Below are 17519 nucleotides of genomic sequence, written 5' to 3' on the forward strand. Positions count from 1 at the left end.
TACCCATGTTAAAAATGAATAAATCATTTTTTCAGAAATGTTTTTTCATATTTTTGAAGATAGTCCCCTTTATTAGAAAGATACACTTTTCCCAATGCCCCAGTCATTTTTTTAACCCCTCCGAAAAAATAGGATTTGTCGAAATCTCTCTCCAAAATACGACGCTGTCTCTTGGAGATAACTTCCGAGTTTGAGCTGAATTTTAATTCCCACGAGCCATTTCTTCATGTTATCAGGAATAAGAGAAAGTCACAGGCAGCCAGATCGGGAGAATACGGGGGGTGTCCAGCAGCAATTCATAATGTAGTTCATGCAGTTCATGAAGTCACAGGCAGCCAGATTGGGAGAATACGGGGGGTGTCCAGCAGCAATTCATACCATAGTTCATGCAGTTTGGCTGCAACAACTCCGGGATCAGCTTGTTGTCCACCGTGAGCAATTGCAACACCCATCGGGCAAGACAATTTTCTCGTTTTGCCAATCTAATCATGTAATAGAATAAAGATATTAATTGCCTATTCCGGTCGACACACCCCCCACGGCCTCTGCTACTTCACACACTTTCGTTCTTCGATCAGCGAGAATCATGGCATAGACTTTTTGAATGATTTCCTCGGTATAACCACGTCTGCCGTGGGCATCCTGGTCACTCCTCATCAAAAACAGATGGTCTCCCACATTTAAATTCTTTGAACCAATATCTAACTGTGGTCATAGATGGCAAAGTGAAGTGTCCCCATCCAACAGCATCCAATTCTGCTTTCATCTCCTCGCATTTCTTCCCATCCAAAAACAAAACAAAAATAGCAAACTACCGAAAGATACTGATGCTCTCTTTTCCCATCTTAGTGAAAATCACGTCTTACACTCGAATGGCTGCCAAATCCAAAATAACCTTTTTAAATCAGTCAGAAATTAGTTTCACCATCATTTGATAGATGGCAGCACACGGTGATAGCATAAACTTCCCTCAGGAAAATGCCCTTTGGTCGTCAAGCACGGGTACTTATTGAACCGCTCTTGGAACCATACTATGATCGAAGGAGAGATTACTTTGAAGGAGGGGAGGAAATCATCAATATGTGATCTCTAAATTTAAAAGTAAAACAAACTTTTTATAGGCCTCAGTTCATGTTTGTATTGTATGGACCACATACAAGTACAATCAGTTTATATGTTTTTCCTTTAGAAATAATTAGAATCATGTGCATTTAAATCATTGTTCCTTCTTAATTGAACATCCTTTGTTTGGCAAACGAGTCTTTTTGGGAGAATTTCGATGTCTGTTCGCAAAAAGTATCGCAAAATTTTGAATTTTCACGGGTTATGTGTATTTTGATTTTTGATTTTTTTGTGGTTTTATGTTGGTACTACTGTCACTCACTAATGCCGAAAAATTTGGTCACTTTGAGTGTTCCGTTAATTGTTGACGGTTGTTTTACTATGCCGTGTTTTGGCTTGTCTTTGATTTTTGCCTGTTCCAAGAAATGGATCAAAGATTCTATATCAAATTCTGTGTGAAATAAATAAATTAAGTGTGCAGAAGCATTCCAAATGTTGACTTTGGCATAATGAGAAGCTACCAAAACAATTTTATCAGCAGTACAAAATGTTCTCAGAGGTCCGAGAAGATGTGAAGGATGAAGAGCGTGCCGGATGCTGGAGCACGTCAATAACAGACAAAAACATTGATGAAGTGAAGATAATAGCATTGCCCTATTGTTGAATCACCGTTAGAGAAGTTGCCGTGGACCAAAACAACGTTTATCAGCTGAACAAAATGTTCTCAGAGGACCGAGAAGATGTGAAGGATGATGAGCATGCCAGATGCCGGAGCACGTCAGTGACAGCTGAAAACATCGATGAAGTGAAGAATATAGTATTGGCCAATCATCGAATCACCCTTAGAGAAGTTGCCGAGGACCTAAACATATCGATTGGCTCGTGCCAATACCAATGATTTGGGCATGACACGGGTCACTGCGAAATTAATACCGATATTGCTCAATTTTTACCAAAAACAGTAACTCACATTCCACATTGGGCTAATGAGGAGTTGGACTCTGTCCGCAAAGACCCAAATTCGCTCCAGAGGGTCACAACTGGTGATGAATCATGGGTTTATGGTTATGACGTGGAAACTACAGCTCAATCATCCCAATATGGAAGCTGCAGCACCAGCCAAAGACCAGAAAAAAGGGCACCAAGTTCTGTCGAAATGTGAAAGTTTTGCAGTTACAGTTTTCCTCGATTTTAAGGGGCGTGGTGCATCATGAGTACTTGCCAAAGGGTAGAACGGTAAACAAGTAATATTACCCGCAAGTTATGCGCAATTTGTGCAAAGCGAACTGCCATAAACAACCAGATATGTGGAAGAACAAAAATTAGCTTTTGCACCATGATAACCAACGTCCCTGCTCACACATATTGTTACTTGTATGCCAATAAAATGGTTAAAAATGATGCTGAAGCCACCGTGTTCCCAGATCTGTCCCCCAGATCTGTCCCCCAAATGACTTTTCTCTTGTTCCCAAAACTGAAGAGGACAATGAAAAGGATGACTCAACGGTATGATAGACGTGAGATAAAGACTGCACCGAAGGAGAAGCTGAAGAAGATCACTATAAATGATATTTTGAAGTGCTTTGAGGGTTGGAATTAACGTTGGCACAAGTGTATAACAATATTCTAATGGGGATTACTTAGAAGAGGGGACAAAATACAGATATTCATGAATAAACAAACAATTTCTGAAATAAAAACACAAAAATCGCAATGCTTTTTGAAAGGACATATTATAGACTGAGATTTTTTCCAATAAATTGCATAAAAGAATGTGTTTCTCCGCAGGCATTGTTGTCATATGGGACGGGAGCAGTTTCCTCGAGGTGTCGGTCCCTACGAGCTACAAGAACAAGCTTTGCGGTTTGTGCGGGAATTATAACGATGACCCAAAGGACGATTTGACCCCTCGATCGGGGTCATTGGTTTCCCTGACCACTCCGAAGCCTTCCAAAGGGAACCAGGGCCAGGTGAGTCTATATTATTTGACCCTGACAATTGAACTTTGAACCACCACTGCCAATGATAGGGTTGCCGTCATTGTTATCCTTGTAAAATGATTAATAATTGGAAATAACATTGATGGAACACTTTTGAGAAATACTTGGGGAAGGAATGTTTATTTGATTATTTGGTTAACCTTACATTAAGTGTTAATCTGAAACTGATACAGATATGACTTCATTTGTATAAGTCTAGGAAATACGAGGCCTGGCCAAGAATCAACTTATGCTTTCAAATAATAAATGAACAAAGTGAGAAGACATGGTTTTATTTCATACATTGAAATATTCATTCTTAGACTACGAGTGTTGGCTGACAGAGTTATGCACACTTGATTGTAGACTAACAAAAAAATAATCCTCAGAAGGGGAGATAGGGAATGTTACTCCCACATGCCACCTAGTTGCATATGGAAGTAACATTCCCTTCAAAGTGGAGCATTTCTAGTGTTAATTAACACAGGGTAGGCTGAAAACTAATGCACACATGAATGTAGATCACAAATAAAATGACCTTTGGAAGGGGGAGGGGAATTTAACTTCAACATGCCACCTAGTTGCATGTGGCAGTAACATTCCTCTTTTAGTAGATCACTGTAAGAGTTATATACATGATGGTAGGCTGAAACGTAATTCACACATGGTTGTAGATTGCATACAACATGACCTTTAGAAGGGGGACGGGGGGAATGTTACTTCCACATGCCACCTAGTTGCATGTGGAATTATATTCCCCTATAAGTAGAGCACTGTAAGAGTTATACACACGAGGGTAGGCTGAAAACTAATGCAAACAAGCTTGTAGACCGTAAAGAAAAAGATCTTTAGAAGGGAGAGGGGAATGTTACTTCCACTCGCCACCTAGTAGCATGTGGTAGTAACATTATTCTTTTAGTAAAGCACTGCAAGAGTTATATTCTCAGGGTAGGCTGAAAACTAATGCAACACACATGCTTGTTCATCACAAACAACTTGACCTTCAGAAGGGGGAAGACGGGGAATGATACTTCCACATGCCACCTATTTTCATGTGGAAGTTTCATTCCTCTATAAGTAGAGCACTGTAGGAGTTATATACACGAGGGTAGGCTGAAAACTAATGCACACATGCTTGTAGATTGCATAAAACATGATCTTTAGAAGGGGAGAGAGGAATGTTACTTCGACATGCCACCTAGATGTATGTGGAAGTAACATTCCCCTCTAAGTAGATCACTGTAAGAGCTATATACACGGGGTAGGCTGAACACACATGCTTGTAGACCACAAACAAAATGACCTTACGAAAGGCAAAGAGAGAGACATGCAAATTGGTGGCATGTGGAAGTAACATTCCCCTTAGAGTAGAGTGCTGTAAGAGTTATATACATGAGGGTAGGCTGAAAACTAATGCACACATGATGGCCGACCACAAAAAAAATGACCTTTAGAGAAGGAAAGCAAGGGACTGTTACGTCCACATGCCACCTAGTTGCAATTAGAAGTAACATTCCCCTTTAAGTAGAGCAATGCAAGAGTTAAATACATGAGGGTAGGTTGAAAACCGGTGCACACACGCTTTCAGACTAAGCAAACAAATTGAACTTCAGAATCACTCCTGGTGTGACATGTAGAAGTAACATCCCCCCCCCCCCCAACACACATGTTTGCAGTGCTCTACCTAAAAAGGCATGTTACTTCCACATGCCACCAATTGGCATGTGGAAGTAACATTTCCCTGTATTCTCTCTTCTTATTTTGGTTCCCTTCTATTTCGTGTGCCAAAGAATTTTACAGTTGGTTCAAGTCAACTTCTGTTTGGAGATAAGTTTGTCTGCTAGTTTTCCTGTAGTTTAATATCTCTTCTTGTAGATTGTTAGCCTGTGTGCATGTCGTATTCCTTGACCAATAGAAACAGCATTTGTCCCCTCCCGTCTTTAAGTCTTCAGCATTCCGACTGTTGACTTCACCCCCTGCCGTACACCTTTAAATTAGGACTTCATAAATACTCCAGGGGAGTGTTTACACAGATGGGTCGGTAATGGAGCCATTTAACATTGCAATAATCAAAATGACAAACATAGAATAGGGTTGGACAGTGGGGAAAGCAATGATATGCCGCATACTACCGCAAACCATTGTTAAATCTCCCTGATTATCATGTGCGATGAGTTTTTGGCAAATTTGGATGGTTACCCTTAATTAGGAGGAATTTTTAAGGTTAATAGAGTTATGATCGGCTTATTTTTTTTAAGAATTCCACATTAAAAAATTTAACAGAAATTTTTTTCGTGTTTTTTGTTCGTTTATTTTCGCAGAAGCCTGGTCGGAAGAAATTTGGCAACACTGTCCCGAACAACATGCGTGGTGTAGGTTTGGGAGGGAGCAACGTTGCCATGTTTGCGTCCTCGTGGAGAGTCGGAGGGAAGAAGGCTTGCTCGAGAGCTGAAGACGGCGGGGTGAGATGTGAGTTGAAATGTAGTTTTAATGTGTTGAGAATGGATTCCTTTTGTTTGGGAAAGTCTATTTAAAAGTTTCATTCTACGTCAGGCGTTTGGAAATAAGCCAGGTCTGTGATGTTATCAGTTTGTTTCGGTAGGTATTAGTCCAACAATTCCTCTGGAAATTCTTTAAACGACGAGGTCTCTTTGATAAATACATGAATTCAGGCCATAAACATTCCATTTTGCTTTAAATTCAGTGTCTATACAATGATGTTTCTGTTGTTTCCCCTATTCTCCGTATTCGTAGTATGGCTACATGCCTTCTCACACTGTGGTTTCTTCTAACTCGAAAGATATTAAATTATAACAAAAATATTCCACAAATTATCCCACGTACATCCATATAAACCAATGCCATGACCTTGTCTGCAGTTTAAACGGTCTTTGCCTTCTTTGGAGTCAGTTCTCCCTTTTAAAATCCATTCTTTTGATTGTTCTTCTGTCTCGGGCGTGAAGTAATAGACCCATGTTTCATCCATTGCTATGAAACTGTGCAAAAATTATGCTTTGTTTCTGTGAAACTTTGCTTAACACTCTTAAATTGAAACATCTTCACGGCACTGGTTTTGCTCGAGTCTGAGCAAAGGCGGCACCAATCTTGCAATACAGCTTCCCCATGTCCAAATTTTCAGTTAATATGCATTGTACCGCACCTTTTGAAATGCCTACCATGTCTGCTAGCTCGTGCACTTTCAGTCGACAATCGTACAGTATTACTTTATGTATTTTCTTCGCCGTTTCTGGAGTCATTACCTCATTTGGTCGACCCAGATAGCAATGTTCTCGTCTTTGACAGCTCGTACTGCCTTTTTTTAAACTCTGCTGCCCAATTGTATTATTGTATTACTGTTGTATAAACGAAGGAGCAGACTCACTTCCAGAAGAGTAGAATAATCCAGTTCAGCTTCTACTACATTGGTTGGGGGCTTTGAGGCCTTTCAAATAATAAAAGTACATTGCATCACATGTAACGATGACCAATTTTCTCTGTATTTCCACAAATTCAATTGAAAACGTTCACTTATAGATGTCTGCTAAACAAATACTTAACAACGTGAGGTCTTCTAACTTGTAACATAGACTTAATAGATTGCTTACTTTCCAAAACAGTGATATTATTCAAACAAATACACCGCCATCTCCAGGTCAGGCCGGGACTTTGTGACACAATCCCCAGCCACACTTTCTTCATTGTTACCAAATTCCATGGCCAGAAGCACCACCCGCAGTGGTTCCCCAGCCCCATCTCGAGGTCAGGCTGGTTACTTATGAGACCACCCTCAGACAAGGTCTATTATGAAAATAGCCCTTCAAACGCAACTGGTCATCAGTTTGCTTTGAGCAGTCTTGAACGAATAAGACGTGCCTCTGCGTGAAGTGTGTTTTTTGTAACTTTGTGACACAACCCCCAGCCACACTTTCTTCATCGTTACCAAATTCCATGACCAGGAGCACAACCCCCAGTGGTTCCCCAGCCCCATCTCTAGGTCAGGCCGGTTACTTATGAGACCACCCTCAGACAAGGTCTATTATGAAAATAGCCCTTCAAACGCAACTGGTCATCAGTTTGCTTTGAGCAGTCTTGAACGAATAGGACGTGCCTCTGCGTGAAGTGTGTTTTTTTGTAACTTTGTGACACAACCCCCAGCCACACTTTCTTCATCGTTACCAAATTCCATGGCCAGAAGCACCACCTGCAGTGGTTCCCCAGCCCCATCTCTAGGTCAGGCCGGTTACTTATGAGACCACCCTCAGACAAGGTCTATTATGAAAATAGCCCTTCAAACACAACTGGTCACCAGTTTGCTTCAAGCAGTCTGAGCGAAGAAGACGTGCCTCTGTGTGAAGTGTGTTTTTTTGTAACTTTGTGACTCAACCCCCAGCCACACTTTCTTCATCGTTACCAAATATAAGAAATATATATGTATGGGAAGGGAAACTTTGCATTAGATGAATGGATAAAAGTTATAAAAAGTAGAGAGGTATGAAATTATGTTCAAGGAAGGAGTTTGCGTTTGAATTGTTTGTTGTCCACTTGCGTTGCGTCTTGCGCACGGAGGTTAATGCATGGTGTGGGAAGGTAAACATTGCGTAAGATGAATGGATAAACATTTGAAAAGCAGAAAAATGTGAAATTATGTTCAAGGAAGGAGTTTGCATTTGTCTTGTTTGTGGTCCACTTGCGTTGCGTCTTGCTCATGGGGGTGTTAAGGTTCGAACACCCCTCTGCGCAAGTGCGCAAAGTGTTCAGGGATACAAGAAGAGCCTCTTGTCTTTATGCCCTGCATGTAGTTTATTTTAACGCAATGACGAAGTCGAAGATGCTAACGCTTTGCCGTTGCGTGTCTGTGCAGGGTCGATAAAGGATCACCAGTTGAAGATGGGCCCAAAGGGAACACCCCCAAGGCCTTTCCCGCCACTCAACCCACCCCTGCCCTTTGCCCCCGGCGCGCAGACGGCCGTGTGGGGGGTGGCGACCATGTGCCGAGGCGGATCGATGGTGGGGAACCACGGCTCGCTCGAGAGGAGGCGGAGGAAGATGAGAGAGCGGTACCAGAAGTGCCGGACGCTGAGGTCACCCATGTTCTCTATCTGCCACGACAAGGTCAACCCAACCATGTACATAAGGTGAGAAAGAGAGAGAGGAATTATGGGAAGAGAATATTAAATACATATATTATATATATATGTGTGTGTATGTATGTGTGTATATATATATATATATATATTAAATACTAACATATATGTATATAATATATATATATATATGTATATATATATATATATATATATATATATATATATATATATATATATATATATATATATATATATATATGTATGTATATATATATATATATATATATATATATATATATATATATGTATATATACATTATATATATATTAAATACTAACATATATATATATACATTATATATATATTAAATACTAACATATATGTATATAATATATATATATATGTGTATATATATATATATACATTATATATACATTATATATATATTAAATACTAACATATATGTGTATATATATACATTATATATATATATTAAATACTAACATATATGTATATAATATATATATACAAGAGATGTCCCAGATTCAATACCTGGGCAAGGCACTCCGGGCACCTGCAGTTCCACCCAAGCTTTGTGATTATAATAATAATATTATATCTTATATATATATATATATATATATATATATATATATATATATATATATATATGGGTAAAATGGGTGCATTCTACAGCAAAGTTAAATCTTTATCGGGAAGTAAGAAAGGGAGATCAACGATAGCAGTTGGAGATAAGGTGGGTAAGGTAATAGTTGACACAGGAAAGATCCAAGAGAGATGGAAGGAATATGTGGAAGAACTGTATAGTAAAGAACTCAGACCAACAAAGTAAGATATTGAAAAGGAAAATGACGCAGAGGAAGACAGCTTAGGTCCAGGCATACTAGACAATGAGATAGAAAGGGCATTAAGGGAGATGAAACTAAATAAGGCCGTGGGGGTGGATAACATTCCCGTGGAACTTTTGAAATGCTTGGGAAAATATGGGAGGAACAGGCTATATGGGCTGATCCGTAGTATCTATGAGAAGGGAATCTGGCCGGAAGACTTTGTGAGATCGGTTTTAGTTCCTATTCCGAAAAAGGTAAAGGCCACGTCATGTGAGAACTATAGGACAATTAGTTTGATATCCCACGCAGCTAAAGTTGTTCTCAGGATCATAAACAAAAGGATAGAAAGAGTAGGGTAAATGATTAATCCTTGGGGAATGATCAGTTTATGGGTTTAGGAAGGGGAGAGGTATGCTTTTGATGCAATTGCAGTAATGAGATTATTAATCGAGAGGTATATAGAACACAACCAGGAGATGTATTTGCCTGTTTCGTAGATTTCGAAAAAGGCATTTGACAGAGTGAATTGGGGAAAACTAATGAGTATATCGCAGAAAATAGGAATAGATTGGAATAGGGAAAGGAGGCTAATCTTCGCAACCTGTACATGTCTCAGACTGCTCAGGTGCGAGTGGGGAATGGGGAGTCCGGATGGGCAGTGTTAGGAAGGGGTGTAAGGCATGGGGTGTCCATTATCACCGTTGCTGTTCAACCTGTATGCAGAGGAAATGAATAGAGAGCTGGCCAACACGTACTCAATCAACTTGGCTCTTTTGTCAGTCTTCTGTCCAAATATCTTGAGGAAACACAGTGAGTTTAATTAGCATCGGAGATCTCTTTGCGATCGTCACATGTTCAATGGTGTGTTAGTGTGACGTCATTGTCTTGTCAGTGCCAATGTTACAATCTACGATCTTGTGACAACATTTCAAAACGACGGTCTGAATACGGTACTCCACACTGTGCGCTTTAGGAATAAATTGTCAATGATACTCATTATGTAAACCATTTAGGCTTAGTGTTGATGGAGTTTACACTGTGTGATTTATTGGAAAAGGAGGTGGTTTTCCTGGATAAATTCAAGGGAGTTTGGTGTCCGTTAACATTTGTTATGGAGGAATTGAGACGGGCATTCTGTTTGATAGGAACGGGGGCATGTTCGACAAGGGATAAGGTTGAATCGTGTCCTCGGCTGACCTAAACAGGGGACTGACCAGAACGGTACATTCACAGCAGCCTACCGTGGTATGTAATACCGTTAGGTTGGCACGTTTGGGGTGGTAGAACGAGATGGGACGGGTCTATGAGCTGCGATCGCCTCTAAATTGTTTCGTTGGTGACTACGGTTTGTTTGGCATGTATAGTGACCCTTTTTCTCTCTCTATCTCTTGCAGGTCATGCCTGGGTGACCTCTGCGAGTGCCCCAAGGGAGCGAGATGTCACTGCTCGTCCCTGAAGGCATACGCACACGCTTGCAGACGTGGGCTGCAGAGGGCACTGGACGATTCTTCCTCGTCCGCGTCGCCCTTTGACCTCCCGCCAGGCATCGAGAACTGGAGGAACCAGACGGGATGTCTGGAGGAGGAAGTGGACGGGGAGGAGGTGAGGTAGACCTGGACGCTTTCTTAAATCCAGGTCTCGTTAAGATTTAAGGGGTTATATCGCAACTAACGGCATTGAAGTCACCCCGTGGATACGTATTACCCTGTCCAAATAGAGTTATATGCTTGAGACCCTTGATAAACTTTAAACTGCTTTAAAATCAGGGTTTACTTCGTTGATTTTGCATTCCTTCCTTATTCAAAGTACTATTTCAATTGGTAGTATGACTCTATGTCTTCTTCTTCTTATATATATTCCATTTTTATCTTATTTCCATTCTTTTTTAAGAAATCCCATTGCGATGACCCCATGCGCACGTCAACAAGGCTTGCGGCCTTGTTACACATCAAATAAACACTCTGGACGGTGTTTGTTGACTGTGAGAGGTCAACGAGAGAGGTGGAATTAATCAAACCCACGTGTCTTGCCATTAAAACACCTCGTAACAGTTATAACAGAGTCATAAATGTACTTATCCCTAGAGAAACAGCTACAAAAATCAATGAATTCAACAAGAAAAACTGATTAACCCCCTCTTAAGTGCAGTGGGGATTCCAGGAGTACTTAGTGAGAAGTACGAAGGGTAATTTAAGAAAATGTATCACCTTAGGGAAAGAAAACATTATGAAGTTATTTGTTTAGATATCCATATGCAGTTTTTTATAATTTAAAATAAAATATTGCAGTTATTAATGACGTCATACATTTACATCATGTAAAAAATAATTATAAATATTACAGTATTTTAAATTGAGAAGAATTTTTTTTTGTTAGCAATAATATTTCGATTTTTTAGACAAAATACTACTATATTTTTATTAAAAACATTTTTTTCAAAAAAACTACCATATTTAAATAAAAGAAAGAATCATAAAGACATTCAGAAAAAATTATAAATAAATAAATAAAAAGAAAAACCAGTGAATTGCAAATTGTTTTTTTGTCAGCCTCTGCATAGTTCGATTTTGTAGAAAAAGGCTGGTCTCACCCGAGTCAAAAATTGGGAATTTTCCCCTTTCCTTGAGACTGCGGCAATGTGCTTACAATCTAAAGGAAGGAAAAAACCAAAGTTCTAATTCACAGAGAACGACTGACAATGTAATCCAATACACAGGGCGCAAATGATTGGATAGGATGGACGGCAAGAGAAACCAAAATGATTACAAAGCAGTGCTCTCATTTCCATCGTCTCTACAAAGTCTGAATAAGCAGCTATATATCAACACAACGACACCCTAACACATTCAAGAGATTACAGGTGAAAACAGATTAATTAGTAGCCTTTCAGTGGCTTTTCATAGTGTAAAAGACAACTCAGACACAAAAAACGAGCAAACAATTAAGCTGAGCTTCCCGACAAGTACAAAACTGAACGAAAAATTATAGTAAGAATTATACTTTTTTAAAAGCATTTAAAATTGCTAATAAAAAATTAAAAATTAATTATATAATTCTATGGAATTCAGCCTATCGATAGCACAAAAACCATTAAATTATTAAAGAGAAAACCATAAGTTACAGCGATTTAAACAATAGCCTACGCAAGAGCCGATATATCGGCCCACCGCACTTTTCGAAAGGGATACAAAAGCCAATATATATTGGCCCGCCGCACTAAGAGGGTTAATCAGTGCTTCAATTAGTTATTCACTGGCATTTGGGTGGTAGGGTGACGTTTTGGAGCTGTTCCACTAAAGAAAGTGAATTTTTTATGCCGAATTATGGTTTAAAATCAGATTGTTGGTATTCCTGCCTACCGCAGGTCTTGATTGGTACGTCTTATTTGTGAGGTTTGGGTAAACAGTATAATCTTTGGTGGTTTAGGGTTAATGTTAAACAGGTAGAAGAATTTTTTCCTTTTTCACTAAAAACTTGGACTGATGAAGATATGGTATTTTTAAATGTCTTTTGGTTTGCTGCAGTGGGATCTATCTTAGAAATTTCCCAAATTGACGGATGAAATGAAGGCTTGGCTCTTACTAATGTAATTTTCTATTTCCAGAATACGAGGGTGGTTTATTAACAACCCGTTTTAGAAATGCAGAAATCATTCTTTAATATTTTTTAACATAGTTCCCCTTTATTAGAAAGATACACTTCTCCCCAAGTTCTGGCCATTCTTTTAACCCCTCCAAAAAATAGGATTTGTCAAACTCTTTCTCCAAAATACTCATACTCTCGTACTAAAATACTGTCATACTCTGTCTCTCGGCAATAACTTCCGAGTTTGAGCTTAATTATTTCCCAGCGAGCCATTTCTTCATGTTATCAGGAATAAGAAAAAGTCACAGGCAGCCAGATCGGGAGAATACGGGGGGATGCACGTAGTTCATGCAGTTTGGGGGCGACAACTCCGGGATCAGCGTGTTGTCCACCGTGAGCAATCTCCATGGCAACCATCAGGCCGACAATTTTCTCATTTCGCCAACTTATCATGTAATAAAATATTAATTGCCATTCCGGTCGATACACCTCCCACGGCCTCCGCTACTTCGTGCACTTTCGTTCGTCAATCAGCGAGAATCATGGCTTCGACTCTTTGAATGATTTCCTCGGTATAACCACGTCTGCCGTCTGGCGTCCTGGTCACTCCTCATCAAAAACAGATGTTTGCCCACGTTTAAATTCTTTGAACCAACATCTAACTGTGGTCATTAATGGCAAAGTGAAGTGTCCCCATCCAACAGCATCCAATTCTGCTTTCATCTCCTCGCTATTTCTTCCCATCCAAAAACAAAACAAAAATAGCAAACTACCAAACGATACTTCTCTCTTTTTCCATCTTCAAGCGAAAATCACCGAAAAACACGTCTTACACTCGAATGGGTGCCTAATCCAAAATAAACTTTTTAAATCATTCTGAGATTAGTTTCACCGTCGTTTGATAGATGGCAGCACACGATGGTAGCATAAACTTCCCTCAGGAAAAAGCCCTTTGTCAGTCAAACACGGGTACTTTTTGAAACGCCCTCGTAACTATCCTGTTTCCCTTATCTGCTTTGATGATGGTGAGTTGGTCGTCTTCTATTTGCGTGGATAGGTTCTCGAGTGTTTGTTGTATCGATCAGTTTTTCAAATCATTGATATTGTAGTGTCCCTTATTCTTCATTCGTAGTATGGCTATTCCTTATTCTTATATATCCCATCACTGTTTTAGTAAAGCACCCTCCTTTTATAGTCTTTAAAGGCAGTTCAGTTATGGCTTTTAATTAGTTTTCTGTCGTAGTTTCATTTGTATTTATGGCTATGCCCTCTTTAAGTCTAAGTCCCCTCCTTTCGAAGTTCTCCTCCCTTTTGAAGACGGTTTAAAAGGCTATTAATTAGTTTTCTATCGCAATTTCTTCGCTTTATTGTGTCTTGAACACTTCTTGTGCCTTGGTGATGTACAATGTCCGCAATTATAACATTTAAAACACTTATTAATCCACTTAGTAGTAGTATTTAAGGGGAGGCCAGCGACAGCTGAGAACATTTGTTCCATTAGCCTACTCTGGTAACGAAAGGCACCAAGGGGTCAAACAGTTTAACGTCCCATCTGACGGACGGCGTACTCTCACTCAAAGTGCCCTCCACAAAGCAACTCAAGCAGGGATACCACACTGAAAAATATTCAAGACTGCCAGGAAATGAACCTGTGTTCTCTGTGTGTTGATGGGTTTTTGCGTTTGCCTTGCTACAGGGATCGTCAATGGCGTCAGCTTCGGAGGAGGATGAGGACGCAGAGGAGAGGCGAAGGTTGCGTAGGCTGCGGAGGAGACGCAGGAGGAGGAGGAGGCGTAGGAGACGGAAGCACAAGAGACTGCGCTTGAGTCAACAAGGGAAGGACGGATCAGCGTGACGGACTACTACTACTGGGGCTCTCTCCTCTCTCTATCCCTCTCTATCTCTCTCTCTCTCACACCCTCCCCTCCCCTGCAACAAACAACCCCTAACGCAATGCATACCGCCCTTTCGTACCTGGAGGAAAACCCTGCGCCCACCACTGAAGTACGTGCCCAATTGTCCTCCAACATCGTGTAACTTAAGAACACCCTTTTATGTATATATATATATATATATATATATATATGTGTGTGTATATATATTTATATGTGCATATATACATATGTGTATATATGTATATATATACATACCTGTATGTGTATATAAATATATATGTATATATATATGTGTGTATATATATATATATGTGTGTGTGTGTGTGTGTGTATATATATATGTATATATACGCATATATATGTATACATATTCATTGATACCATCACCTTGCTGTCTATATGAAGATTGAGACAGTTGTTGGACATCTATGTGTAATCCTGTCTTAAAGGTGAGTGATATTCCTTGAGTATATATTTACAATATATATATATAAATATATATATATGTATATATATACATATATATATATATATATATATATATATATATATATATATATATATATATATATATATATATATATATATATATATATATATACATATATATATATATATATATTTATATATATATATATTTTTGCATCTCCTTGTAAGCATCTTTCAATTAATACCAGCATCGTACCTTCCTCCTGTCAGACGACTTCTTCTTGCACTTTTCCTCGTCTGACTTGAATTTCTGTCCTCCTAAGGTGTTTATTTGAGAGTGGGAAACGAGTGGTAGTCTCTGTGGGGGGGGCAACGTCCTCTGGGCTGTTAAGAGGGTGGTCGATGGATTATATCCCATCAGCCGAATCCATTGAGTAAGGGGGTGGTCATCGTTTAATGTGAAGACATGTGCATTGCCATGATATGCACAAACACACTCCTCCTTTAAGTGAGGAGACAGAGACACCTTGTTTGTAACTTAATTGACCTCAAGACACACAATATTCTGCAGCACGGAGAAGTAGCCAACACTCTCTCTGTCTCTTCATTCATTCTAAGGCCTTCCTTTATCTAAATGAAGGGTCAATTCCCTCTGGTTATATCGCAATATCTCGTCAATTGGAGCCACCGTTGTTGATATTCCAATGGGAAACTCGGCAGCTGCCCCATTGACCACTGCTCATCGTAGGACGTTTTCCCGGCCATCAAAAAACTCCCAGCACCACTTCCAAAGCACGTTTTTGATGTCCATAACACACTTCTCATCCGTACACTTCCCGTTAAATGGTAGGATGGATATATTATTTCAGAGAAGCAGTCGTCATAGTTGGCTTCGGGCCGCGGTGGAGAAATGTACGATGCCGGTATTATTAAAAAGCTGCTTACAAGGAGATGCAAAAACTGATTGATCCTCAAGGCGACTATGTAGAAAAACAGCTAAAAGCTCAACCTTTCCAACGATGTACGCAAAGTTGAGAGAATAAATTTGATTTTCCATGAAAAATAAAATAGTAGACCTTACTTTAAAATCGCCCTCGTATTAATGAAATTTAGGTCAAACGTCTTTGTGTTTTAAATGAATATTTTTTTGGGTTAAAACGGTTCTTTTGGCTCTATAATGTCTTCTTCTTGTTTTCCGCACAGTGCATTTAACGGAGGTCGGAGGTGGTTTGCCGAGAAAGAACAACGCAATGTTGGGAACAGAAAGAATGCAGCAAAAGGCGGTGGACATGAGGAGGAGTGGTTTTGCGTGTTTTGTACGGTGGGTGTTGTAGATTGCACCAGGTGACACGCAACGCAAAGAGTGGTGTCAGACCTTGTGTTGACACTTGGGAGAGGCTGTGTATGGTTTTTTGTAGATGAAGTATTGTCCGTCCATTGTATCAAAAGAAGTTTATGTCATCACATCAGTTTAACCATTGATAAGGAAGGTTTTTGTTGACGTGTTACTTGTTGTTTAAAGGCCTCGTTGCGTTTGTGCGTTTTTCGGATTTTTGCGGGGAAGAGTAAAGTGAGGTTATATTTATTTTTGTATAATGACATGTTTATAAACAGAAAAGAAAGTGCCCTTTGTCCAACGGAAATATGCTTATGTAATTATAATGTTATCGACGCACAGTTTAAAAATTACTGAGTGTTGTATTTTATTTCAAATGATTCCTTGTACACACAGGTCTTTGCGTGGGAAAATCAGACAATGATTGTTTGATTGGCTACGATTGAGAAAATTGTTTATATGACTGAAGTATTGTTTCAACTAAACCAATAAAAAATTTTATGTACATATCTATATATATTGAAATGAAGACAAGGTGTGTGTTCGGAAAATAAGTGGAATTTTTTTATTTTATTTTTTTTTGCAAATATGTACTTTGCGATTTTCAAAATGTTTTCACATTATGTTGGTATATGTGTGCTTAAGGTATGGTAAAATTTTCAGCTTCGTATGTTGTATACTTTGTCCGTGGCAGCTGTTATAGTGTTGGCATGTTTTTAGGAACATGAAGAGATTTGCGTTTGTTGAAAGATATGGCTCTTTAGTATTTGCATCTCAGGCCTTAAGTTTTGATGTCATAACTCATTTAAACCCAATGTTTCTTCTCCTGTTTCATAACATGTCTTCAGTTATTCTTAAATGGTCGCTGACTTCATTTAAAATGACTTCTCGTAAGCAAATACCAATCGTCGTTTTACAATATTCGACATTTTTGGGACAAATTTTTTTCGCACCGCGCAATGGTGTCTCAAGAAGCTTGCCTAAAACCCTACGCAAACAAACAATGGGGGGAATGGATCAAGTAAGTACTCGATCAGAATAAAACCCGGCAGGGTGTGAAAGAAATATGAAGATGAATTTTTGCTCTTTCACATAAGTTTAAATCCCAAAAAATTCGATTTAAAATATATTTCAATGGAATATCAACCGATCCTGAAGTGCCAGACATCTTAATCAGCAACTTATCTCTGATTATAGCGATTTTGCAATCATTCATAATCCATTTCTGTAACTTTTTCATCGGTCGTTGATACAGGGTCGCACCCAAAAGTGGTAGGACTGATTTTTTTGCAAG

At 39.2% G+C, this 17519-nt stretch overlaps 1 protein-coding gene across 5 annotated transcripts in view; it reads left to right on the top strand.

The window, feature by feature from the left end:
• LOC139687085 (BMP-binding endothelial regulator protein-like) overlaps nucleotides 1–16732 on the top strand; it is a 59323-nt gene extending 42591 nt beyond the window's left edge. For 4 of the 5 annotated variants that reach the window (XM_071584190.1, XM_071584191.1, XM_071584193.1 and 1 more), the window contains 6 exons: nucleotides 2851–3032; nucleotides 5363–5510; nucleotides 7903–8176; nucleotides 10375–10582; nucleotides 14262–14569; nucleotides 16093–16732. In XM_071584190.1, the coding sequence (XP_071440291.1) occupies nucleotides 2851–3032; nucleotides 5363–5510; nucleotides 7903–8176; nucleotides 10375–10582; nucleotides 14262–14420 (971 nt within the window). In that variant the 3' untranslated portion in view covers nucleotides 14421–14569; nucleotides 16093–16732. The remainder of the gene's footprint in view (nucleotides 1–2850; nucleotides 3033–5362; nucleotides 5511–7902; nucleotides 8177–10374; nucleotides 10583–14261; nucleotides 14570–16092) is intronic. The other variant, XM_071584194.1, reaches the window with a different exon arrangement.
• The last annotated feature ends 787 nt before the right edge of the window (nucleotides 16733–17519 follow it).

Source organism: Hetaerina americana, unplaced genomic scaffold (assembly GCF_022747635.1).
Source record: "Hetaerina americana unplaced genomic scaffold, ioHetAmer1.1.p SCAF_161, whole genome shotgun sequence".
NCBI lineage: Eukaryota > Metazoa > Arthropoda > Insecta > Odonata > Calopterygidae > Hetaerina > Hetaerina americana.